Source organism: Littorina saxatilis, linkage group LG15 (genome assembly GCF_037325665.1).
Source record: "Littorina saxatilis isolate snail1 linkage group LG15, US_GU_Lsax_2.0, whole genome shotgun sequence".
Lineage (NCBI taxonomy): Eukaryota > Metazoa > Mollusca > Gastropoda > Littorinimorpha > Littorinidae > Littorina > Littorina saxatilis.
Genome location: NC_090259.1, coordinates 30899830 through 30927680, shown reverse-complemented (window position 1 = coordinate 30927680; position 27851 = coordinate 30899830). Strand labels below are relative to the sequence as shown.

At 39.6% G+C, this 27851-nt stretch overlaps 2 protein-coding genes across 3 annotated transcripts in view; both read right to left on the bottom strand.

The window, feature by feature from the left end:
• Positions 1-27851, bottom strand: part of LOC138947983 (uncharacterized) — a 627639-nt gene that overhangs the window by 329329 nt on the left and 270459 nt on the right. The window lies entirely within an intron of this gene.
• LOC138949063 (uncharacterized) lies at positions 360-27851 on the bottom strand. 2 transcript variants are annotated; one of them, XM_070320788.1, is made up of 12 exons: positions 27796-27851; positions 19500-20304; positions 18913-19076; positions 17999-18493; positions 16060-16421; positions 12345-13696; positions 11513-11683; positions 9692-9907; positions 8605-8762; positions 5853-6505; positions 4989-5266; positions 360-1026 (listed from the first exon to the last, which is right to left on the bottom strand). In XM_070320788.1, exons 2-12 carry the CDS (start codon positions 20265-20267, stop codon positions 937-939), a joined length of 4707 nt encoding a protein of 1568 aa, XP_070176889.1. In that variant the 5' UTR covers positions 20268-20304; positions 27796-27851; the 3' UTR covers positions 360-936. The 2 variants fall into 2 exon arrangements, with proteins under 2 accessions (XP_070176889.1, XP_070176891.1); XM_070320790.1 differs by lacking the exon at positions 27796-27851 and adding an exon at positions 27448-27717.

Below are 27851 nucleotides of genomic sequence, written 5' to 3'. Positions count from 1 at the left end.
GCTGGGTCGAAGATCAGTGAACGGTTTTTTTTCATAACAAAACTTTCCAGCAACATACCTCTCTTGTTTTTTGATTGGCTATTGCAAAGTGTTATGAAAGGGAGTAACAGTACCTGATTTGCTCGAGTATCTGACTTTTTTTTTTAAGAGGACCTATATGACGTCATCAAAGACATATGTCCAAACATGGAGCAAAGAAACAGTTTGCAGGGATACTAACTGGGAAAACAGTAATTTGTACAGTTTCCTGAACATCTATCCAGTACTTATGGGGGAAACACACACACACACACACACACACACACACACACACACACACACACTCTCTCTCTCCCTCGCCTTCCCCAATCAGTCCTAAGTCTCTAGCAATGCATTTATCACAATACCAACAAAATGTAAACATCAGGAAAAGGAAGATAATGTATACCTAAAATATTAACTGGGGGTGAATCTTGCAATACTTTCTCCTTCCGAGGTATTGATCAGTTAAAAATGTTAAATATTTGTCTACTAAATGAGACTTCCTATATATGCAATACCAAACAAAAAATCTTAGACATTGTAATCAGTGCTGTTTAAAACACTTGTTGTTGTTCACAGCAAGGTTACTGGGATGTAAGGAAAAAGTACATGTATTCCTGATAACTGTACAATCAAACGAATCTGTAGATTTATATAAAGATGATAAAAAATGTTCAAACATTCAAAAAACATTTGCAGACTTTAAAAAGGTTATTTTCATAGTGTGTTAATTGTGTACACACATAATACAATGCAAGGTAAACTGACAGTTCAAAGCTATAGTCACAGACCGTTTTTGCACCGTCTGAATGTACGTTTGCACCGTCTGCAGCCTTCTCTCTCAGCAAGACTTGCTGAAGCGATGACAAGGTGCTGAAGGGCTGTGGCAGACTGATCCATTGTGAGAAATATCGGCTACTGTCTAGGTTTTTTGACAGGTGGCTCCTCTGTTGTATTCGAATCTGTCAGAGTTTTTCCTGGCCCTGTTTCTTGTGGTGACCTCATCTGAAAAAGCAAAGCAAATGATTTGGGGTGGAAGTTTTCTAGCTACATAAAGCAAGGTACCAACGGTGACACTTACACATAAGTAAAGAACAAGGATAAACGCTTAACCGCTCGACTTTCTCGCAAAAAGTATACACCATTCAACCATTATAAAGTAGAGGGATGGGAACAAAACTATGGGATAGACAGTTCATTGAATCTATTAATCAGGTTTCGTATCGGTTAATACCTGTTGTAGTGTAAACTAATTATGTCATTTGTATGAAGAAAAACACTGCAACAACACATACAGCCTAAATACATACAATCATGTTTGCCAAATAAGTTTTAAACAGAAAACAGACAATTGTTGAATATCCTCACTAAGCAGGTAGCTAGAATCGGGGTAAAGGGGGGAGGGGTGAGGCAGAGATAAAATTCGAGAGCGACGAAGGGAAGAGACACACACGAAGACAGGCAGTAGGTTTGCAGATAGCAATAATACATTTGAATTAGTGAGAAAACGCAGAAGGGGATTAGGAGAGTTGCTCTTCACCAATCTAAATTCCCCTGTCTTGATAACGCTTCATAATACATGTAGTGTAACGGGATGAGATTCTGTGTCTGTCTGTCTGTCAGTCTGTTTGTCTGTCTGTCCGTATGTCTGTCTGTCTGTCTGTCTCTCTCTCTGTCTCTCTCTCTCTCTCTCTCTGTCTGTTTCATCATTATCATCATCATCGTCATCATCATCGTCATCATCATCATTATCATCGTCATCATTATTATCACGTGCTGAAGTTTTCCGACCTCATTTTGTTGGTTAACTTTTTAACTTTTTAATTTTTATTTTTTTAAATTATATATTTGTGTGTCTATGCGTCACAAGGGCAGATTGTAAGAAAAGACGTAGCCTTAAATCTTAATCCTTGTTAAATAAAGTTCAATTCAATTCAGTTCAATTCAATTCAATTTGTCTCTAGTTCTTGGACTGGACACTGTTGTTTTAAGGTCGGTCTAAGCGTAGTGCCATTCCTTGCAAGAGACTTTCATGGTTTCGCACCCTTTTTCTCACGTACGGTCCTTATCGCTGCCAACGCTAGTTATGTTTCTCGCACGTGAGATATCGCAGGTGCCTGGGCGTTTCCGTGGCAGAGGTCGTTGGTCGCCCTGTGCTTTCTCTGGCACCATTTTAAGAGACTTGTAGGATCAGCAAAAAGGACTAATGCTCATGAATATGCATGGCGTATTGATAATGATTATTGTATTGTTTAAATTCACATTGTTCATAAGGGTTGAAGAGAATAATAGTCTGTATAAGTTATGTAACGTTTTGATACATATATTTTTATAGTTTGTTTTTGACGAGAAATTGGGAATTCTCTGTGGAATGAAGGGACTATGTTTTGGGCGTATTAAATTGATAAGTAATTTGTTCCTGATATCCTCGTTTGTGGCGCGAATATCTTTCTTTGTTTTCCTGACTCCGAAACCATAAAGACGTTTTTGCTAATTCTGTTCCCAGAGGTGAATTTGTAACTTGTGTCCTGCACAAGAACTTAGAAGGTACGTTTACATTTTGTTTGTGATTTTATAGATGTTTTGTTGTTAGTTTATAAGTATCTATTTTGTATGCATTCTTACTTTTATAATTGCGAAATATTGAATTTTGTATTGAAAGAATTATTGATTCTCTTTGTTAAACGTAATCAGGATTTAAGAAATGTATGTTTGATAGTTGTTCACGGATATTTTGCATTTTTCTAGTTTGATTGTGTAAAGATGTTGTTTAGAATTGTTTTATTATAAAAAGTGGTCTGATAGATTACCAATAGTTATTGCCACGTGTGATTGTTAGATAAAAACGTGTGTCGAATTATATGATAGAGAGCTGAATGAATTGTATCACGCTCAATTAGGAGGCGGAACCGATTAAAATGTTTAGGTATACACACAGGCGATGATGATAATAAATACCCTTTTCCCCTCTGATTAGACATTGTGCTTGTGTTTGTGGAATGAGTCACTGAGTAGACAAGGTATTTGTTTACAGTCAAAACATGGTGTAGCCTGAGCGAGCTGTTCACACAGGAGATGTCGACCGTGACCGAGAAGAAATTGTCCTGAGGTGTGTGGGATAATCTTGCTTTTGATTTCAAGAAGATAACTGCAAAGTTGTTTTCTTGGTGTTTGTTGACATGTTTGCATTGTGTGTGTGTAACCCATGCGGTTACCTATTTTTAGTTTGTTGTTCACGTAGTCAAGGTTTACTTGTTGATTTACCATGATTCCTTGATCTTTTGTACTTTTTTGGTTGATTGTATTCTCTTTTTAGGGAGAAAACTTGAAACTGCTTTTGGTAATGTTGGTAGTACTTTGTATGCTCAAATATATCATTGTAGTTCGTAGTACTTATTATCCTATTATAATCTTTACAGGTTGGTCCGGTATATGTAGAACGAATAAACAAGAGTTTAACAGAAGAGACTCCGTTTTGATGTTGGTCGAATCCCTCCTACAATAGGATGAGAAAACGAAAGGGAGCTACACTTTGCCTTCTTTTACATAAGTGCTCCCATCTTCAATCTAAAGGCACACTCCTGTCCTGGCTGCTTCATAGAAATATCACACACGTGAATAACTTTCTATTAAAAACTATTTATTGTGTCTGTGATGTTAAACTTAATGACCTAACTATGATAACTTCCTATGTTTTGACATCTTAAAGTTAGTCAATCCAACCAAGAATATGTTAATGGTAGGTGTTGAGTAGCCCGGTTGACGTCATTCCCACATATTGCTCAAATCAAATCAACCTTTTTGAGCAGAGGAAAAGTAGGTCTTTTTATGCACATATTTCTGATAAAAATGCCGCTGCCTTACAATTGGTCCCTATCCCTGAAAGCAAATGGTTTTGACCAGTGTTCAACGACGTATCTGAACATTCTCGAAGTTGTTTGCCTGATTATAGACAGAACCAAATGCACATGCATTCTTCCCTGAGATATATCAATCAATCAATCAATATGAGGCTTATATCGCGCGTATTCCGTGGGTACAGTTCTAAGCGCAGGGATTTTTTTTTTTAATGTTTATTTCATGCAATTTATATTGCGCACATATTCAAGGCGCAGGGATTTATTTATGCCGTGTGAGATGGATTTTTTTTACACAATACATCACGCATTCACATCGGCCAGCAGATCGCAGCCATTTCGGCGCATATCCTACTTTTCACGGCCTATTATTCCAAGTCACACGGGTATTTTGGTGGACATTTTTATCTATGCCTATACAATTTTGCCAGGAAAGACCCTTTTGTCAATCGTGGGATCTTTAACGTGCACACCCCAATGTAGTGTACACGAAGGGACCTCGGTTTTTCGTCTTATCCGAAAGACTAGCACTTGAACCCACCACCTAGGTTAGGAAAGGGGGGAGAAAATTGCTAACGCCCTGACCCAGGGTCGAACTCGCAACCTCTCGCTTCCGAGCGCAAGTACGTTACCACTCGGCCACCCAGTCCTTATAATAATAATAATAATAATAATAATGCATAATATGTATATAGCGGATGTATCCAGGGTTTAAGGATGTGTTAGCTCCCACTGGACCCATGTACTGTAACCGAGTGCACAAAGCACAACAATCACCTTTGTAGTCAAACAGGGTTGTGGATTTTAGAGCTTACTTAATAGCCCTTCAAAAACTGCCATGGGTACGCAAAGGTTTTCACGAGCTTACAAGGAGACAGCAGCAACCCTATCACACACATAACTTTACAGGTCACAGGTGTCAGCAACGTAGCTGGCTGGCTAATTTAAGTTTAACTTCCTCACAAAAACAAGAGCCCATTAGGGACAGGAGGTGTTTATATACTAAAAAGCAACGCAGAATAAACGTCGAGCTATATATTGCTCGCGCTCTTCAATGGCAGACAACTCTGCAGAGCCTGCTGTGAAGGATAGTCTCTCTGTCACACCTACCTTCGATTTTTTCCTGTTTACAATCTCATGTACGTCCTTACTGATGTCAAATCTGTCTATGGTGTCCAGAGCTTTTGTCAACGTGTCCACGTCGATTTTTTGGCTGGCCTGGCCGAGCATAATAAAACACTCTGTGTTCACATGTTCAAAGGCGGTGCCATGCTTATGTTTGGCTGCTTCGTATTGTTGGCTGGACAGTCCGAGGTCCAAGAAGAAGAGCATGGCCTTATCAACTGGAAGCAGCTTGGCGACCCGCACAATGATGTCTTTGTCGATATCTGAACACACATACCAACGTATTAACATACAACGTATTAACATACATAGACAAAACAAAACTACACCAATTAACTAATACATTTAATTTCACACAACAACATGCAACAACAGCAACACAACAACAACACAACCACAACAACGACGACTAAAAACTAGGGAAGGCTGAAAGTGCTCTGCAGATTTATGATTTAATGGGTATTATAATGTTAGTGGTTTGATTTGGTAGGTGTCTGTTTTAGCTTTGTGCCAGCCTCGTGTTTGTTAATATTCGTGTTGTTGTTGTATTCATGTTTTGAAGAATTGTTGCGTTTACACAAGCTATCTGAGCAGGTCATATGCACATATGTGATGAATTATGAGTGAATTACAGAAATAGCTGTTTCTTTGTACAATTACACACATGTTACCCTCTCCCCTCCCTCTCAGTTTCTCGCTCAGAAACACGATCGTGTGTCTATCATATAGTTACTTTATATCGACCAAACTAACACCTTCGTTTCTTGCTTGCTGAGCTGACATTATTTTAGCACCGAGTATTTCACACAACGGCGTTGCTGACTAGCATGGTGACTTGAACACACTTACGATCAAATATGGCGTCTTCCTTAGCATCCTGGGAGCCCGTCAGAGTAAGCTGGGAATCTTGAGGACAATTCAAACCGTTTACCTGTGATAATGGTATACCACTGAAGCTACGTGCACAAGACTGTACCGTGTAACCAGAATAGTTTCCATCTTGGTCCGCTGTAATGTGAGACTCTCGCACGGCCTTTTCTATTATTCCATTGCCACTGCTTTTGTTTCCATTTATGTTGATATTGCTTGGCAGCAGAGGTAAAGTATGGTTTATGTCCTGCCAAAGGATAAGCTCTTCGCCAGGGACTGACGTTGAACCCTTTTTTGCATTCCCGCTTTCCGAAGTCATATTATGTTTGTCGTGATTAGAACAGTTCCAATCTGAACCATCGGAAACACCCGTGCTTGCCATTTGTGACTCAAATGAGCCATTTGGCAAAGACATCCCAGCTAAAGGACTGATTTCTCTGTTTTGCGGACCACCATTTGCAGGCGTTGTGGCAGGAGAACAGTTCCCCAGAGGCGGCTGTAGGTTCAATGATGCAGGTCCATGGCCAGGAGCGCAAGGAAACAGAGATGCAATGACCTTCCCCACGGTGGTCGAATCTTGATGGCAACACAGCTCCATCAGCTGCTTCTTGTAGTCTTCTTTACGCTTAAATCTGTAACAAACAAGAGCAAGAAGGTTCTCTTCTATGTGAACGTCATAAGAATCTAAACACATTTTTATTTATTAAAGTTAACCTCATATTATGCAAAAATAACAGTTGTTATCTTTGGTGATTTTTGTTGGTGACATGAATAGTTATTTAAATGTTGGTCCCGATTTTCGAAAGAAAACGGAATCATATCGAGCGAAAATGTATAACATATTAATCAGAGTAAGTTATTCGCTGCGATCGTGGTTCTGACTGGTCAACCACGTGTTTCCTTTTTGTTACCCTAAAGCGGAGCACATCTCTTTCACAGCGCTAGCAAATCATGATCTATTATAACATGACTCTATTTCCTAATATGACTCTATCCTTGTATGTATAAGTTGCCAAGCAGTGCCTATCCGGAATTTGTGTCGATGTTGAAATTGGTACATTATTCTTTCGTCAGGTCACTTTTTAGGGTGCCTTTTTGTTAGTGGTGAACACGTGAACCCGAATATAGAAATAGGCCCTACGTGCTCCAAAAAGTGTGCACGATAGCCAAGTCAAGTGCCTTCAATGGGATAGAAAGTTTGATTAAAATGACAAGGGAAAGAACTGTAAAGTGTGTGTCCAAACTAACGTCTAATGAGTTTATATGCAAGTTGTTTTGCAATTTATTTTACAAATTAATTCTGGCGTGCCGCATTTAAAATTTTAATGTCACAAAAGTCTAAGGAATGTATTAGCGCAACGCTAATGAAAGGGGATTCATGAACACACCCGATTGTTTGGGGTAGAACATTGATTTCTTCTTTTAACTTGCATGCTAAAGTTATAGAGTTTTAGTGTTCTGATCTGTTGTAAGCTTTGCTTTTGTGAATTTGTTTTCTAGGGGTATCTGTGTTTTCTGTTCAAGTTTATCTTCTTCTTCTTCTTCTTCTTCTTCTTCTTCTTCTTCTTCTTCTTCTTCTTCTTCTTCTAGAACTTCTTCTTCGTTCATGGGCTTAGACTCCCACGTTCACTCATGTTTTTAGCACGAGTGGATTTTTACGTGTATGACCGTTTTTACCCCCACCATTCAGATAAACGGTTTCATCACACAGATCCACAATTAACTGCATCAGCTTCATGTTCATGATGGGTAGCACATTTGTGAGTTGTGACCCTTAATAGTTTACAATGAACAATGTCCTGGAAAAATCAAATAGCAATTCTCTTTTTAAATTCCATTCATACAGACATTGCTCATTTTAAGAGAGGCATGCAGGATTACTTCAGCAAGACATAATCTAAAATCCTCGTTCAACCTTCAAATTATAGAATAAACATTTAGATTAACTACGGGAGTTTTTAGTATCTGCAGAAGTTTCTTATTTAAAAGTGATCAACGACCTCACCTGCAGTCGACGCGGAGAGATACAAGCGCCTATTGTGCTTTTCCCTGAAGCCGGTATTACGTTAAATTAGGGGGGTACTACTCTGGAAATTCATCACTGGATGCAGTGCAACCCTTTCATTAATTCAATCTTCCATTCACCCTTGAAATGCTTCGAAATGAAGAAAAAGAAATAACAGACAATACGTTAAGAGTTTATATAAAAGAAAGCAAGAGTTGAAAGGTGGGGTTTTTAAGTTGAAAACAAGTTTTTTAGCTTGCAGGGAGATTCGAAGCCGTGACCCGGCGCAACGAATTGGTGGTCATGCACTTTCCTAACTAGTCAATATAAATTTGATTTCGAGTGTTGAATATGAGTTCACCAGCATGGGGATCAGTTATTGATTCGTTGGATTTCGAGCTGCTCCGTTCGTGTGTGTGTGTGCTGTATGTTCTGTTACCTTCCTATTCGAGGTAAGTTAATAGCTTGATAACTGCCCCAATTCTCTCGTTCACTTTGTATCAGTTTTGAAAGCAAAATAAAGCAGCGATAGCTGCAAGTGTGACCGCCAAAAGATTTCCCTACCCAATATTATCTCCGGTATGGAGATTTTGAAGATGCCCCTATGCTCGGTTTACTATATCAAGGGAAGCAAGCGGTGAAACACGTCAACAGAGACAATGAACGGCGATACTAGATATATGTACCTATTGCATATGCCAACATGATTACTTAACAGTCGTTTACCTTTGTGTTGTCTGCTGTAGCCGTTGACAGGAGGCAAAGTCAATCCTCTCCAGAACCATCTGCAGCTGATCAGTACTGAAGGCTGCCAACGAAAGCTGCAGGTTGTGTCCCTCAGGTTCGTTAACATCCTCATTGCCCCTTGATTCTGGCATATGTATCTGTTGCACGAAGTAAAAAGATCAGCTGTATGCAAAGAAATCAATAATCTGGAATTGTATTCACAGAAAGTGTAGGCCTCTGGCAAGAACACTTCGAGATTATGTAGGTCAGGTTTAGACACTCGTGGTCTGAAAACCTCCAATTCAATTTATCACAGACATGAGATGGTGGCAGGTTTCAGAAAAAAACAAGACAGCACTTACATCCAATCAAATCAAATTAACTGTATTATCTCACATGGAGAAATCGCAGTGGTGGTACATTTCACATGACAAACATGACAAACGAAACACAACATTTATATTATATTCAAATATATGTACTAATTGATAATAATAAAGCATTGTTCTCAACTAAACACCTCTCTGCATACACATTTCTCACTGTTAAGACAGATATGTAAAAGAGCCATACACAAAAAATACCATTCAATTCCGTTTAAAAATAGCACACACATACCACACACATCTCAGCTGAGTGGTCTAGGAAGTGTATAAGTTCATATGTCTTGGTGCCATGGTCTCGAGCAAGCCGAGTTGGAATGCAACTATTCAGCTCATTGGCAATGAAGCGTATCTGTACCTTCTGAGATAACTAACAAGGTTTTGAGTGCGTAACATGAAACTAAACTTGACACCCTGTGCCACTGAAGTTGTACGTGTCTCAACCAAACGTCCTTCATGTCTGTCTGTCCATAGTTCCCATTTTGTGAGACTGTTGTCAGTCAGATTTTGTTGGGGCTACATTCATTTTTGAGTGATAAGTTAAAATGATGATGATGATAATGATGATGACGATGACGATGATGGTTGTGATGATGGTGGTGATGATGAAGATGATGATTATGGCTTCAGAGAATAAGTATTTTTAGATTAAAGACAACGTATCGACAAATATATAACCATGGCAGGAAACAAATATTCTCAACCTGCAGAGATGTGATTCTCTCAGCATTGTTGCGGTTTGTCCATGCAGGCACTGCGTCATCCATGACGTGGGCAAGGTCAAGGACAGCAAAAAGTGAAGTGCCAGTTACCAGGTCTACGGGTGCCACGAGGCGCCACTGAACCAGAGAAGGTGGTGCACTCTTCTTCCGTGTGCAGCCGTAGGCATCACAGCTGACAATCATCTTCACATCGCGATTCTGCAGCAGATAGCAATAACACAGTATTTAAAACTCTCTCTCTCTCTCTCTCTCTCTCTCTCTCTCTCTCTCTCTCTCTCTCTTTCTCCCTCTCCCTCTCTCACTGCCCCTTCCTCTCTCTCTCTTTCCCCCTATCTCTCTCTCTCTTCCTCTCTCTCTCCCTCTCTCTCTAGCTCTTCCTCTTTCTCTCCCTCGGGGCGGGGACGTAGCTCAGTTGGTAGCGCGCTGGCTTTGTAGCCAGTTGGTCGCTATCAGCGTGGGTTCGATCCCCACGTTCGGCGAGAGATTTATTTCTCGGAGTCAACTTTGTGCAGACTCTCCTCGGTGTCCGAACACCCCCGTGTGCACACATGCGCACGAAAAAGATCCCACGTTCACAGCGAAAGTCTCAGGGCTTGGAAAACACGAAGACACGCATGCATCATCTCTCGTCTCTGATTATCATGATCGTATCTCGATACTTTGACGAGACAAACCCAATGCTGGTGTGTCGAAGAAGACAGCCACAGCGGGCTTGTTCGAATCAAAGTATCACACCATATCTTCAGCGTATTACCAATACCTGTCCCAATATAGACCAGTTGGTCTAAGAGGACGTTAAACCCTAATAGTCAGTCAGTCTCTCTCTCTCTCCCCCCCCCTCTCTCTCTCTCCCTCTCTCGCTCTCCCCCTCTCTCCCTTACAATGTATATGTCTCTGCATTCAGTCAGGGTCGACAAGAAGCAGTTAACCGTTACGTGCTTCCTGGGTCGTGGACGACCCAGAGCCTTACAACAGTGTCTGTAAACTATTGAGAGTTTGTGATTAAGACTGCATGTAAATCTCAAACACCATAATTATAACATTCTTATCGACCAATTTTTCAAGGATTACCTTTTACCAAATGGAATTAAAGTAGGCGGCATTTTACGGGGTTTATCCCTATTCATGGGCCGTGTACGACCCAAACTCTGGAGAGAGGCGGTAAATAGTGTATCCCCATTGGGACGGCGTGGGTCGTGTACGACCCATACTTTTTTACGTTTAATCTTTCTTTAGAAAGTATGGATCGTACCAGACCCACATCTTCTTGACTGTGTAGTCCAAAGCGTGAGTGAAGATTAACAGAATGACTGCTATCCTCTCGGAACTGCTCGGTGCTGTCTTTTTCTTGTGTTTTTTCTTCGCTAAAACTGCACACTGGTCTTCATTACAGTTTTAAATGTCACTTCCTGAATAGCGTGTGTTTCATATTCTGTACAGTCTGTCGCGTGGGTACTGGAAAAAGGAAACCGGCACGGTTGGCCTAGTGGTAAGGCGTCCGCCCCGTGATCGGGAGGTCGTGGGTTCGAACCCCGGCCAGGTCATACCTAAGACTTTAAAATTGGCAATCTAGTGGCTGCTCCGCCTGGCGTCTGGCATTATGGGGTTAGTGCTAGGACTGGTTGGTCCGGTGTCAGAATAATGTGACTGGGTGAGACATGAAGCCTGTGCTGCGACTTCTGTCTTGTGTGTGGCGCACCTTATATGTCAAAGCAGCACCGCCCTGATATGGCCCTTCGTGGTCGACTGGGCGTTAAACAAACAAACAAACAAACTGGAAAAAGGTGAAGGTGGCATACACACCTGCACGTGTGGGTTTCCAGGCCGACCGTCAGGCCGCTGAAGGTGCGTCCAGTTGGAGGAAGCTGGTCCCAGCGTTTCGATCTGAGCGTGTAGCTGTGTGTCCTTCACTTCATCCAACAAAGACACAGCCGTCCGCCCAACCTTGCTACCGGTCAGTCCAATGTCATATTCCTATTTTAAAGAAAAACACATTCTCAAAATCGTAAGAGACATCAACAACAACAACAACAACAACAACAACAACAACAACAACAACAACAACAACAACAACAACAACAACGGTTACTATAACAACAACGACAACAACAAAACCGATCAGTACGAATATTCACATTCTTGGATCGAACAAATATAACTTCAGATGTGTTGTAATGTCAAAGCTTTTAAATATCACTTCGTTCTTATTGTTCTTCACCTGAACACAATAAAACAGACGTACTTACACGACCTAGGAAACACAGTGAAGGTTAAAATAGTAACATCCACGACCCACAACATACGGATGGTGTAGTTCAAATGACAGCATTGTTTATTAGATTGTTTACAAAGATACGCCTTTGACGATTGGCCGATAGGAAGGTTCTATTTGGTTTGAGGATTACATGAAGTTGCAATCCAAAACTACCAATAGTTTTAAAGAAACAGACACTTTTGTGAGGCTCTGGGTCGTCCACGACCCAGGAAGTACAGCGAAGGTTAACGTTTTGTACCTTGATCTTTTTATATTTAGTCTTTGTTGCAACCCCGCCTGTCTATTGTGTTTACACAGCTTTGTTAAGTTCTTCATGAATAGTTTTGTATTTGCAAATACTGTTGTAAACTAAAGTCTTACCTGACGAAAGTCTCCAATGTCGACTCGTTTGTCCCAGATGTAGAGATCGACGCTGGCCAGGCGTTGTAGAGAAGACATTTTTTCGTGCCTTCCGTACACCATGGCCACCAGCTCCGGAGGACCTTGACTTCGACCACAGTATACACACACGTAGCCACAGAAATGATCCGTTGTCACTAACACCTGGCCCTCTGAAGACACCTCATAATGTCCACTTTCTTCCCATGCGTAGCCGACATGCTGTCGCTGACCTTCTGAGTGCTGATATTTGTTGTCCAGTGGAATGCTTCCCCGATGAGAACAATCTGAGTCAGTATCAGCTTCTTCTGTTTTTTCCCTATCTTTGCAAAGTACATAAGATTCACCGGCCACAGAATGCGCGTTGCCGATTTCCTGCTGACCAGATGGGCAATCACTTAAATTGTTTTCTTGGAGTTTAATACTTGTTAAGGTCACGTGGCCATCCTGGCGGCGACTCACACGGTACACACGCAGCAGACTGAGATCCGGGTCTGGCGGAAGACACAGTGGCAGCGTGATGCAGACAGGACGCTGAAAACTGAAGTCAAGACCGGCCCAGTACTCGGCCAGGGGACTCACAATCTGTTCTTCGTGTGCCAACTCCAGCACAGTATGTACGTGGTCGATATCAGCACACACTGCAGTATGGATAACAACGGGGTTGTCCGGGCCTAGAGCCTGAGTAGGCACGTGCAGTATGACGTCAGAACCTGGTTTACGTAGCACCCCTCCAGTGTGTCCGAAAGTGCCCTTATGTTGCCAACTCATGCTCATAATCGGTGGGGGATTATCATTACTTCCGTCAATCCTACATGCCCCCTGATTTGTAAGATCTTTTTCTTCCTTTGAAGACATATCATTTGGCGTGTCGACTTTGCCAGCGTCACTTGGAGACTCGGCAACCCGCTCACGGTCAGAATATTTGAGTGGTGCGCACGATGGAACGTGAATTTTCTGGGGTCTCAACCATACCAGTTGAGCAGTGCATCGTGATATCGCCCAGAGTTTACCCCAGTCTTCTGCATCGTATTCAAGACCGCCATGCTGAACGAAGATTATGATTTTCCTTTCCAATCCATTTACAACAATGCTGTCTGCGGCTATCACGCAGTCTGGCCCTGTCATGGTCGCGACTTCTCTGATGCCTTTGGTGTCATTTAAGTCCAGCACCTTGACGGGAAATCCGCCATCAATCACGCCTTGTACGAGACCCCTAGCTGGACTCGTTACATTGCCAGATGTATCCTTTCGACAGTCGTGAAAGTGCGAACCACAGGTCAAAATGAAGACATCACGGTTGCGAGGGGGCTGGGGGCTATTTTCGTCTTTGGCTGTTGATGTAAATCAAAATATAAGTGTAACCATGTGCATCGAAACTTTCCCTAAAATACCCTTTCTTTCCAAGTTAACTCAATTTGTTTTTTCACAGAAAAAGCAAGCAACTCGTACATGCTATAGTTCAGACAACAGGCACAAGCCCAAAAAACACACATACAAACAAAATAAACAACCTTTAGAATCAAAATTAGAGTTCACGCCGAAATAATATGCACATAACTTCATGTTCGAAATATCATGTGTTTTGCAAGTTTGTTTTTTAACTTGGTTCATTTCACCCAAAATCATGTTTTTGGTTTACATTAAACACTAATATGCAAACGTGTTAGATGATAATTATGCTGACGCTGCTGCCTCTACTGCTAATGATTAACAATATAAAGAGTAAGGTTTTTTTCAAATTTAAGCCAGGCGTGATAGAGCATAAATGATCAGGAGCTTAGCATAATCCCCCTGTGAATAAAACCAACACTAAACTAATAAATAGCATTACACTTGATACACAAAACTATTCATAACTTCGGCTTTTATCCAAGGAAGTCAGATATACAAATGTTCCAATATTTTTTTGTTTTCACTAAAAGTGTTTGAAAGATGATGACATGCAGTAAATTCCGAATTAATGCTTACGAAAAAGCAGCACGAAGAGAGAGACAAATAGAGAGATCGAAAGATAGGAAAGAAAGGCGTGTGCACGTGTCTTTTTATATTTAGTCAAGTTTTGACTAAATATTTTAACATCGAGGGGGAATCGAAACGAGGGTCGTGGTGTATGTGCGTGTGTGTGTCTGTCTGTCTGTGTGTGTGTGTGTGTGTGTGTGTGTGTGTGTGTGTGTGTGTGTGTGTGTGTGTGTGTGTGTAGAGCGATTCAGACTAAACTACTGGACCGATCTTTATGAAATTTGACATGAGAGTTCCTGGGTATGAAATCCCCATATGTTTTTTTCATTTTTTTGATAAATGTCTTTGATGACGTCATATCCGGCTTTTCGTGAAAGTTGAGGCGGCACTGTCACGCCCTCATTTTTCAACCAAATTGGTTGAAATTTTGGTCAAGTAATCTTCGACGAAGCCCGGACTTCGGTATTGCATTTCAGCTTGGTGGCTTAAAAATTAATTAATGACTTTGGTCATTAAAAATCTGAAAATTGTAAAAAAACATAAAAATTTATAAAACGATCCAAATTTACGTTTATCTTATTCTCCATCATTTGCTGATTCCAAAAACATATAAATATGTTATATTCGGATTAAAAACAAGCTCTGAAAATTAAATATATAAAAATGATTATCAAAATTAAATTGTCGAAATCAATTTAAAAACACTTTCATCTTATTCCTTGTCGGTTCCTGATTCCAAAAACATATAGATATGATATGTTTGGATTAAAAACACGCTCAGAAAGTTAAAACAAAGAGAGGTACAGAAAAGCGTGCTATCCTTCTTAGCGCAACTACTACCCCGCTCTTCTTGTCAATTTCACTGCCTTTGCCATGAGCGGTGGACTGACGATGCTACGAGTATACGGTCTTGCTGAAAAATGGCATTGCGTTCAGTTTCATTCTGTGAGTTCGACAGCTACTTGACTAAATGTTGTATTTTCGCCTTACGCGACTTGTTTCTTTATCTGAATACACTGAATTTGTCCTGTTTCTAGTGCAAGCAAAACATTATAGTAAAATCTTAGAGTATGAATGTGTCCCCTAATATGGACCACACTCAACAAACAGGCGAAAAGAAAATATACAGATTGGTTTCAGTCATGCATTGATAATCTTGCGGGAAATAACCTCCAATTTACCATCAAGCTTTCACAAATATGAATATCAAAAGGTCTTCTTTAGGCGCACGTTGACAATTTCATGTATTTTCTTTCTGCTTTTGATACGTTTCTTTAGGTTCATTGTGTGCTTCAAATGATGTTCTCCTCGAACATAAAGAAATAAATAAAGTTTCTTGCACACTTACGTATACTTGTATTGCTTTATTTTTTAAGTATTGTGGACTTTTTATGATTCATGCTGGCCTCTTGACTGGTCCTTATTAGGCGCCCAGGCTCCTATTAGGGACCAGTTGTGAATATGTTTCTGTGATTTATTTTTGCAAAATGTCTATCACTGTATCAGAGCTGTTTCTCTCTAATGACACGTAGCGCGCGCTAGCGATACGCACCCCTATTTAAGCCTAAGGATTAAAACTAAAGAAAGAACAGTTAACTACCAAGCACAACATGAAACATCTTTGCAAGACAACAAGCTGTTTACCAGCATAACATTAAAGTGGTACATATTAGGGGCCCTTACACCTAATTATGTGACTAGTGTCTATGTGCATTATACTTAATTGATCTCCTACCTGGTTTACCAACTTGCAGTTCTTTCAATATCTCTGCAATCTCTCTCCCACATTCTCGGCAATCAGGCGTGTCCGTCCCTGTGGTGTGTTGAGGCTCTTTGTGAAATACGTCTCTGGGAGGGGGGCCATCGCAAGGTACAGGCGAGGTGGGTACGTTGCTGTAGCAGTACACATGCTGTCCAATGAAGCCACGATGCTGTGCAACGACTTGTGTGACGCAAGGCGGTGTTCTTAGCGGTGCGGTCAGAACGACTTCATTCAAGAGCTGTGGCCGGGTTTTGGGGTGCAAAGAAGCTGTCCAGAGGTGGAGGTTGACCACACGCTTATTCAGGCCTACACACAAATGTCGCAGAGGAGCGGCGCTAAAACAAATAACAATAAAGTATTAAACGTTTTAACACGCATTTCGGACATGGTGTGTATTTCATTGTCGGCATAAACTGTGATATATGTGTGTGTGAAAAAAAAGCGTTGCAAAAGTAAACAGTTTTATTCGTTTTGACAAATAATTAGTTTTGCTGCTTTTTTGCTGAAAATGTACCGTTAGATTTGCTAATGCTCGTTTGATTATTCATGTGCACTACATCAATGGGTGACAGGAAACATAAGTGACAACTGGCACATGATTGGTTCAAATTCGCTAAAACTGCCATTCTCTGCGGCGATCAAAGCCAAAGAGAAGTTGCAAGAAATGACACATATTTGTTGCTTAGTTTAAACATTTCCATGAAGGCAAGCATTATACTTCATTCATGCAAGTAAGCATGTCTAAGACACACAGACCCGAAATAATTATAGTGAAAGACAGATACAAATGCAGGAGATATGTGTTGAAATAAGAAACATTAGATTTGCCAGAAAATTGCATTAATCCACAAACAAAAACACGACCAATCTTTTAACTGCACAAACACAAATGAGAATATCTATGCGGGTTGTCAGGAAACATTAACACAGGGTCCCCACTGGTTTTTAGAAAAAAAATTCCATGACTTTTCCATGACTTTCCATGAGCCTCAATAACATTTTCCATGACTAGATCCACAGGTCGCTATTTCCGAACACGCAAACTTTTTTCGTCTTGTCACTGCCAGTTTTGACACTGGCTTGCTTTGCACTGAATTTGAGTCAGTTTCTACGCAGTGTCTCTTCGACAAGCAAGTCAAGCATTTGCTACGCAGTCAGATTATCGGTAATGTTTGCTGGTCCTGTCATTTCACTAAACTGGACCAGCCACTGTTTGTATCCATCTGCACTTTCGTAAATTCCGTTTCGTAATCGTCACTGCGACTTGACAAACTTAACTGTCATTTTTTTCACCGCGATACACAGTTCATTGCGAAGATCTTCCTCGGTAATTCGTTCCAATTCCGCATACTTTTTGTTGTCAAGAAACAACTTGAAAGAAAGTTTCAAACTCATCATCCTCCATCTTGCTTGTCGAAGCGCTAAAGTACTTTATCGATGCAAAAGCAAAAGCAGAAAACTTTGACGAAACCGACTCAAATGCAGCACAGACGACACGAGGAGATAACGGAAGGAAGTAAGCCTCGCTTTAGCTCAAGTGCCGTTAAAAATACCGTTATTCTCGTATGCAAATACAAACGACAAGTTGGTCATACGAACAAGCCTTGTGCTGGCGACGCAAATCGCCGCTGGCTGGCAAAGGGGGGCGGGGAATGGCTGGGCGAGGAAAATCGCTGCTGGCGTGCTAAAGGTTAAAAAAAAATTCTTTCTTATTTTTGTTAAATTCCATGACTTTCCAAGGCTTGAATTGAAATTCCATGACTTTCCAGGCCTGGAAAATTAAAAATCAAATTCCATGACTTTCCAGGTTTTCCATGACCTGTACGAACCCTGTTAACAAACATTAAAGAATGATCTCAACATGGATCTAGATGTAAAGAATTTCTCAAAGAAAAACTACTGAAACACTCACTCTGAATAACAATTCCAAGCTTCCTCAAAAATGACAAAGAGTTCAGCCATCTTTTGCTTTTGGTCCACACCTGTGAGTTGTAGCAGGGCACGTGAGGCATCACCTGGCAGGTTGAAGGTGTGCAAACGAACTAGATGGCTAGAGTTTGGTTCCATCTGTTTCAGCTGACTCTCAAGCGCGAAAGATGCTGCCAAACTTTCTTTACGAAAGCTCACGATGTCAACGAATTTACCCTTTCGTAGCCAATCCGCCGCTTTCAAAAGAAGAACCAGGGATTTTCCAGTGCCAGGGGGTCCCGTCAAATATACTAGCTTCATGTCCGGGTTGTCTAGTATTTGGACTTGTCCTGGATGAAGAACAATGTCTACCGGAGTAAACCTGTTCCCTGTTTCTGTGACTCCTTCACCCTTTGTTCGGACATCTGAGCGATGAGCCTTTGCAAGGCGGGGCGCTGAGGAGCAAAATACTTTCACCGTGGTCGCTGGGCCTCCAAATCTGTAACATTAATTGTAATATTTCTTTCAAAGCACCAGTATTAAAGACAAAATGACATGACACATGTATAATTGTTTCACACAAAACGTTGGCGTAAATGTTGTAAATAATAGTCATGCGCGCTAAAAAATGTAAACATTGATTTTTAATCACAACAATTAGAATAACTGACCAAAGTTCATAATTATTTGTCTTCTGCAGTACTGTCTAAGATTGTTAACATATGAATGCATAAGCTTTTAAATACATTCACGCACGCTCAAACACAAACGCTCTCTCTCTCTCTCTCTCTCTCTCTCTCTCTCTCTCTCTCTCTCTCTCTCTCTCTCTCCCTCTCTCTCTCTCTCTCTCTCTCTCTCTCTCTCTCTCTCTCTCTCTCTCTCTCTCTCTCTCTCTCTCTCTCCCTCTCTCTTTCTCACCGTGATATGAGTTCGAGGTAAGCATCATCAGTCATCGCGGGGTCTTTTCCCGAGTTGGTCATTCGACACTGCCACCAAGGACCCGGGTTGCTCACATCATCAGATGTCAAACAGAGAGGTGCTGGGTCGTCATTAGTGTTTAAATCCAGACAAATGCACAATTCCTGAAAATAGGAAGCAAATGAGTGCGAGAACTCTCCATGATTTGTAAAAGCCATAATTGTTTTGTTGCAGGCATTTGGTCGCACATACATTTTTCCTTAATACCACAACATTTTTTTTCTTTCTTCTTCTTCTTCTGGCACTTTGCTCGTAATTCCCTAAATCACTCATTCTAGATATAATGCCTATTTCATATCTCCTCGTGGCAATACATTATTTTCATGAAAACAATGTGCAGTTTTCTTTAACTTATTATCTTCAAAAAAGTATACTTTGTTTTGTTTGTTTGTTTGTTTGCTTGAATTTTGTTTTTAAGGTTTGTTTGAAAAGAAAAGAGTGTGAACACACTCTGCTTCTATTGTTTCTCCCATGTGTAATTTATGTTGGTACGTATTTGTTTAGACACACATACCAATCCACCTTACCTTCATAAGCGTCGGTTTTTTTTTCAGCACTCGCTGAAGATCAGCTCTCTTGATGTTTGGCAGCATTACAGTCTTCAGTAATTTGCTTGGAGCCTTAATATCCTTGGTCACGTGCTTCATCACTTCATCTGCTTTCTGTAGTTGGCTTATGGCCTGCTCAATTTTCTTGGATAGTATTCCGTCTTGCGCCGCCTGAGATTGAAAAGACTGCATGTCTCCTACTGCTTTGATTTCACCCACAAGGACCCCATGTTGCCTGTGGATGACAAGCATGTCAAAATCACCTTGATGAATGTTCTTAATCTTGAGTTCAGTGGGTCTGGGCAGTGATTCTGCCGCTGGCATGTAGGCCGGCTTATTGAGGTAGTGACCAAACTTCAATTGTGACAGGACAAACATGCCCACGTTCTCCTCTTTCTTCTCTTGCGACAAACGCCGGAGACAATCCAAGACAGTCTGTTGACACTGGTCGTCACGAACGTCACTTTCGACTAAAACTGGCCCAAGTCCTTTGGGTCTGTCAGTAAGAGCTTCTTTTGTCACAAGGACTTTCATTCCCGATTGCAGCTTCTTTTCTTCATGTTCTGTTTTTCGCATATGGACTGGAGGCAGAAAATAGGTTTGGTGAAGATAGTCTGGGAACCACTCACTGATACGATCTCGCCACAGTGTCATGTCAGGGGGTGCTGGAGCGTCCACCATTTCTACGTCGGGTCTCTTGGAAGCGTCCACCATTTCTACGTCAGGTGGGCTTCCACCTTCCGCCATTTTGAAAGGCAGTGAAATTGTTCAAAGATGGGGCTTTCTGAAAAATAAGGACAATATTTGTGTTACACACGACATAATTATTAGAAAAAAATGCTCTGCATTTGATTAATTTAGTCGATTAGTTTAGTACATACATGTTACATTTTCTCGATTTTTGATTTTAAATTTTAGGATTTGGTTGTGTTAAGTTTGTAATTAAGGTAATTTGAGAAACTGTCATATCTATCTTTGTGACCATTCATTCCGAAAAGGGCAATGCATACCCGACAGCTATGCATTTTCGGCAGACTTTGGGTATAATTCCATGTGCTTGAATTGACTATCAGTAAACGACAAATACAATCCGAATATAATTTGCTAAGGTCTGTTGTAAAAAGGTTTGTTTGTTGCATCGAAATAAGTAGAACAAAGGCAACAACAAACATAAAATAGATTTTAGTTTTACAATGACCTGTATAATTATTATACATAGATCATCAAGTTGTACAGGTTTCTGTTGAATACTCTTATGGTACTGTAAATTGTTTTGTTTTGTTTCAAACAGTGTCTTTAATCAATGTAGTACTTGTGGTCACGCACAAGTCTTTTGAGGGAACAATCACGAGTTATAAATTCTTATTTGGACGCGTACACATATGCCCTTACAGTGCAGTGCCAGCTAAAAGCATGTGTCCTTGAAATAAAGTCGCAACTGTAACTGTATTAACTTATATACATGCCCCGATGGTTTTGTTACGTTTTAAAGATTTTTGCTAACACTGAGAATAATACTAAAATATTATAAAGACAACCACAACATATTATCAGGAAGATATTAATATGACTATAGACACATTTAAAATTTCCTCTGAGGAGTCAGTTTGGTTATATGGTTGTTGTTTTTCAATTTCTCTTCACCCTATATACCTATTCGGGAATGATTAGTTGTGTTTCCTTTCTCAATTTATATAGTTTTCTCTTTGTTTAAAACTATTTAATGTAGTTCACAAGGTACTATACCCTAGACAGTTTTTGACCCACAGTAGGGGGTGGGCGTTTGTTCGAAAATGGGTACTTACAAGGTAACTTACGGTACGTAAGTTAATCACAGTAAAGTGAAGAAGGTTCTAAAAGCTCATATAAGTTTATGGTTGGTACTTCATATATTGTAAAAATCCTGATCTATTTAAAGAGTTCTAAGTAGTGTGGTGGGAGGGAGGGTTGGTTTTTGGAGTTTAATGTCCCTTCAGCAGATGCTAGCTGCTATTCAAGACCGGTTGGTGGGAGGGAGGGAGGTCTGACACGGGTGACACTGGCCTTATTTATAATACATGGAAGCAGGAGCCCAGCCGAAGAAACTAAACTGATTACTAAGAATTAAATTGATGATTCTTTTCACTGAATACACAAATGTCTTCCTTCTTTATAATCTTAAGAGAAAAATGATAAGCAGACAAAACGAAATGAGTGGATGTGGCTTTCTGTCGTGGTTTTTTGTTTTGTACGTCTTTTGGGTTTTGCCCACACATTGAAACTTGCCTCCAACGAAAATTACATATTACTCTCCAAATTCTACTGTCTTTGTTCAGTATTCTGGTTTTTGATAAAAATTATGGTTTTACCTTGGCAATCATGTTGCTTTAACATATTACATGTCTTTGGATCCATGTGCTCCATCGCGTGACTGTAGAGTATGACATGTTTATACAGAGGCTGCGTTTCTTACTTCAGCAAGTCTAAACCAAGTGGTCAGTTCTCTTTCTCAGACACATCTATTTCTCTATATTTATACGGAACGTGTAATGCGGGTAATTATAATATACGGCAAATACTTATACAATCAAAGTAGTTGCTTGTTTTATGTAGTTGTTGTTGCATTACTGCAGTCATCTTTCCATAGCATCCTCTTTCCGCTTGAGAGCGAAACATCTCGTCCTATTTAACCTCCTTTTCAAAGTTTGGAAATCATATTCTAAAGTCTTTTTTGTGTGCCTGCAGTTCAATATGCGTAGTAAACAAAATGTCACAGGTTCCTTCCTATAAGCACATTACGCCTTATTCCTGACCGCAACCAATTTTGTAATGATATGTCATGGATGCAAAATCCAGAGTAATTGATGTTTATTTTAAGATCAGTACAAGGGTTTTTTCATTGTAGACTGCTGGTGATTTGATGTTAATCTGTTCAAGGAAATGACACCATTTTGTGCATGTGCATTTTTTAACATGTTTTCCTAAGCTTGACGCCATTTTGAAAGTGAAGTGGGCAGAATGTCCCAAGTAAGCTTTAAACCAAGGTCTGATCAATCAGAGTTAAACTAGTAGTCTAGGCACACAGCATAACTTAAAAGCATTTGCACAATCAAGCAAAGTACAGCTAGTACCATTTAGGATTATCTTCACATACACAGGAGAAAAACCCAATTTTGCTCAAACTTTTTATTTTACATCCCCGTTCAGAAGTCACTTGTGCACATTTGTCATAAACTTTCCTGGTGGGATTTTCCCCCTGCACGGCACCTTAAAATGTTGTAACGCGCATGAACAGAACACAACATTTTTGACAAGGAACTGTTTTGTCCTCGAGTTATTTTACAGCTCCTGACCCAGATAGCTTAGTATGTGTAAGCTGATATCTTATAACCACGCCTCCTGCCGCTGTGCGTATGCTTATAATTACGCAGAGCAAGTCTGCTGTGCTGGCTTCTATAGGTACAAACGACACTCGCCTACAACTTGGCGTCGTCAAGATAATCTGTATTTGTGCAAGTAGTTCAGAGAAGTTTGCCCGCATATGTGTGTGTGGGTGTGTGTGGGTGTGTGTGTGTGTGTGTGTGTGTGTGTGAGTGTGTATGTGTTTGTGTGTGTGAGTGTGTATGTGTGTGGGTGTGTGTGTGTGCAAAAATATATGTATTTATGCGTGTGATTTTACACACGGGTTAACCCTGTATTTATGCTAAACCAGTCACTCTAATGTTGTGAAACTTTATTGTTTTAACGAAATTATCATAAATGACATTGAAAAGCGCAGATGAAGATCTAGAAATCCTACCGGTGTATTTTAAACAATATGTAACTGTGAAGCTTGCTGTTGAGGTTTAAAGTCTTATCAACCAAGGGTTAATGATTCTACAGAAACATTATACGTTCTGTAGTCGTTAGTTAAACTGAAAACAATGTTTCTCCTTTGTGTAGAAAACATCAAGAGAATCTATCCTTTCAGAAGTTATTTACAGGCAAAATAACTTTGGAATTAGACTCATAATGACCTCAATTAGTTGTCATTGTTAATGGAATTGATAAGCACCTTTACAATTTAAAGGGTATTTCTAGAAACGTCAGATTAGGTCGCCTAATTCCACTTGCATTTGTATCTTAAACTTAAACAAGGTTGCCTTAAGATGATTACATGTTATGTTCTTTTGAATACATTTACCCTATACACCGAAGAAAAGGTGTGCATGTTTTAGCAACAGTATGGACCACCAAACAAAGAAAGTTTACTTTTCAACAGTGCCCCACACTTAGTATGTTCAATGAAGCATCATATGTGAGTAACTTCAAAGTTTTGTATCACTGCATTCAGAGAATAAAAATACAGTTTCTCTTTTATCACATTATCTTTAGTTTCAAATACAGTTATGTGTGACACTTTTTTTTGTTTAAACAGTATTTTATTCGTAAACAGACACATGATAATATAACAACATCATTAAGAAGGAGCACAACAAGTTTAAAACTTATGATAAGTGCTCACATAAACATGCCTGAAATTTCATGGCGGAATATGATCAATGCGACACATTTTTTGAAAAAAGAGAAGAAATAAAAAGGAAAAATAAAAGGAGAAAAACAACAAGGAAAACTTAGTTTGAATTATCGAACACAATCTGTGTCAATACCGAAAACGAAAACAAATACAAAACGAGAACGAAAAACACAACAAAATATCAAAAAGTAGATGGGCTCCAAGTAATATATTTAAAATAAACACCAACAACATCGAACTAAGGTGTCCCAAAGCGGTTTGATTTCTCAATATAGCTTTGGACAACAACAAAAATAGCACTATTTTCAAATATGAAAATGTTTGAATCACCTGTCAGGAGTGTGTTAATATTAACAAATTCTGGAGCTAATGTACCGATTGTTGCGGTTCTTGCATCATTAAACAAGGGACATGATAACAAATAGTGAAGAACAGTTTCAGCAAAATAACCACAAGAACATTCCGGGTTGTTTACTAGGTGGCGATTAAACATATCATATTGTAAATCACTCATTCCAAGTCTTAACCTGCAATGCAAAACTTCAGTTTTGCGATTTGGGGAATAGTAATATGGTGGAATTGAAATATCAAAAGCTGTGAAATGTCGCTTGAACATACCAACATAATCACATTGTTGTATATTTTCAGGCAACTTATTCCAGAGACTAGTTGCAGAAGGAATAAAAGATGACTTGTACAAATCTGATTTACACTGGGGAGTCTTACGCTCTAGTGGGCGTCTGTGGTGGTAGGGATTTAGGTCAGAAACAAGAGGTGGCAATAAAACGTTGAGGTAATTTGGTACATTGCCGTGGACCATTTTATAATATAACATTAATTTGTGACGACGTCTTCGCTCTGTAAGTGGTATAAAGCCAGATTCTGTATACAATTTTTCGTGTGAAGTGCCTTTAACAGCACCAACAATAATTTTAATGGATTCGAGTTGCAGCTTCTCCAGCTCATCCGAAAGCTTCTTTGAACAATTACCCCACACAACATCGCAATAATCAAAACAAGTCGCGTAAGGCGAAAATACAACATTTAGTCAAGTAAATGTCGAACTCACAGAATGAAACTGAACGCAATGCAACGCAGCAATCGTCAGTCACCCGCTCACGGCAAAGACAGTGAAATTGACAAGAAGAGCGGGGTAGCAGTTGCGCTCAGAAGGATAGCACGCTTTTCTGTACCTCTCTTTGTTTTAACTTTCTGAGCGTGTTTTTAATCCAAACATATCATATCTATATGTTTTTGGAATCAGGAACCGACAAGGAATAAGATGAAAGTGTTTTTAAATTGATTTCGAAAATTTAATTTTGATAATAATTTTTATATATTTAATTTTCAGAGCTTGTTTTTAATCCAAATATAACATATTTATATGTTTTTGGAATCAGCAAATGATGGAAAATAAGGTGAACGTAAATTTGGATCGTTTTAGAAAAAAATAAAAAAAATTACAATTTTCAGATTTTTAATGACCAAAGTCATTAATGAATTTTTAAGCCACCAAGCTGAAATGCAATACCGAAGTCCGGCCTTTGTCGAAGATTGCTTGGCCAAAATTTCAATCAATTTGATTGAAAAATGAGGGCGTGACAGTGCCGCCTCAACTTTTACAAAAAGCCGAATATGACGTCATCAAAGGTATTTATCAAAAAAAGGAAAAAAAAAACGTTCGGGGATATCATTCCCTGGAACTCTCATGTCACATTTCACAAAGATCGGTCCAGTAGTTTGGTCTGAATCGCTCTACACACACGCACACACACACACACATACACCACGACCCTCGTCTCGATTTCCCCCTCGATGTTAAAACATTTAGTCATAACTTGACTAAATGTAATGAGGTAAAATAAAGGATTTATACATTGCTTCTAGGGATCTTCGACTGAGCCTATATTTATAAGATTTTAAACAAGCCACACGTACTCGACAAGTTGCACAATAGACTGTATCTTGAAAAATAACACCGAAATGTTTATGACTTTCTTTTTCTATGAGGGCTACATCGCCAAAAACAAGGGGAAATTTCTGTACATCGTTGACCGGAAAAGGATATTAACTCTGTTTTCGACTGATTAAATTTCACTTTCCATTTAATGGCCCAATTTGCAATCTTACCTAAATCATAATTAAGTATTTTAGTTCTACGGAAAGGGTCATCGAAGCTTAAATACATGCTGGTATCGTCTGCAAATAGGTTAATCACTGATTCAATATTGTCAACAATGTCGTTTATATAAACCAACAAGTCGCGTAAGGCGAAAATACAATATTTAGTCAAGTAGCTGTCGAACTCACAGAATGAAACTGAACGCAATGCCATTTTTCAGCAAGACCGTAGCATCGTCAGTCCACCGCTCATGGCGAAGGCAGTGAAATTGACAAGAAGAGCGGGGTAGTAGTTGCGCTGAGAAGGATAGCACGCTTTTCTGTACCTCTCTTCGTTTTAACTTTCTGAGCGTGTTTTGAATCCAAACATATCATATCTATATGTTTTTGGAATCAGGAACCGACAAGGAATAAGATGAAAGTGTTTTTAAATTGATTTCGGAAAAAAAATTTTGATAATAATTTTTATAGATTTCATTTTCAGAGCTTGTTTTTAATCCAAATATAACATATCTATATGTTTTAGGAATCAGCAAATGATGGAAAATAAGATGAACGTAAATTTGGATCGTTTTATAAAAAAAACTATTTTGTATTTTACAATTTTCAGATTTTTAATGACCAAAGTCATTAATTAATTTTTAAGCCACCAAGCTGAAATGCAATACCGAAGTCCGGGCTTTGTCGAACATTACTTGACCAAAATTTCAACCAATTTGGTTAAAAAATGAGGGCGTGACAGTGCCGCCTCAACTTTCACGAAAAGCCGGATATGACGTCATCAAAGACATTTATCAAAAAAATGAAAAAAACGTATGGGGATATCATACCCAGGAACTCTCATGTCAAATTTCATAAAGATCGGTCCAGTAGTTTGGTCTGAATCGCTCTACACGCACGCACACACACACACACATACACCACGACCCTCGTCTCGATTCCCCCCTCGATGTTAAAACATTTAGTCATAACTTGACTAAATGTAAAAAAGAGGAGAGGTACTCATCCTACTTGCAAAAATTTGTCAAATCGGAAAAATCCGAAATGACAAATTTTGACCTAGGCCGATAGAAATGTGTAGATCCGACCAGCCATCTTTGAAATAAGGCAAATTATGTCAAAATTATCGTCCAGAGTTAAAACAGAGAGTGTTTGCATGGAATTGAACATTAACTAAACAAATCATACATAAAGAAACAGACAAGCCAATTAAAAAAGAAAGAAAGAAAGAATAAAAGAGCGAAGACAGAAAACTAAAAAAAAAACCCACTCCAGCAGCAACAAAAAGAAGCTAACGAAATGTTCTTTTACCTTCTTCTTCTACTTCTTCTTGTTCTACTTGTTCTTCTTCTTCTTCATTTTCTTCGTCCACTGTTTGCACTCAACCTGACGACTAAGATTATTTCTACTCTACACGCGCCATTGCTCATGGTGCTATGATACAGACCACGTTAAGCCACGCCCACTATTTCATTTAAGCTTGGCGTGAAGGCCAATTTGAAAGCACAACAAATTATCTAGCGACTCAAGCACACTTTATCTTAATTGTTTCGAAATAAAACTTGTCTGCCGTTAATCTTTCGTCTTATGGTTGTACAAACCAGTAGCATAACTGCTAACGTCCAGATCATCATTATAGTTTAAAATGTATTTACTTACCATACAGCGCCCTGCCGGCAGTGTACGTGGGGCAGTTCAGTCAAGGTCTGTCATAG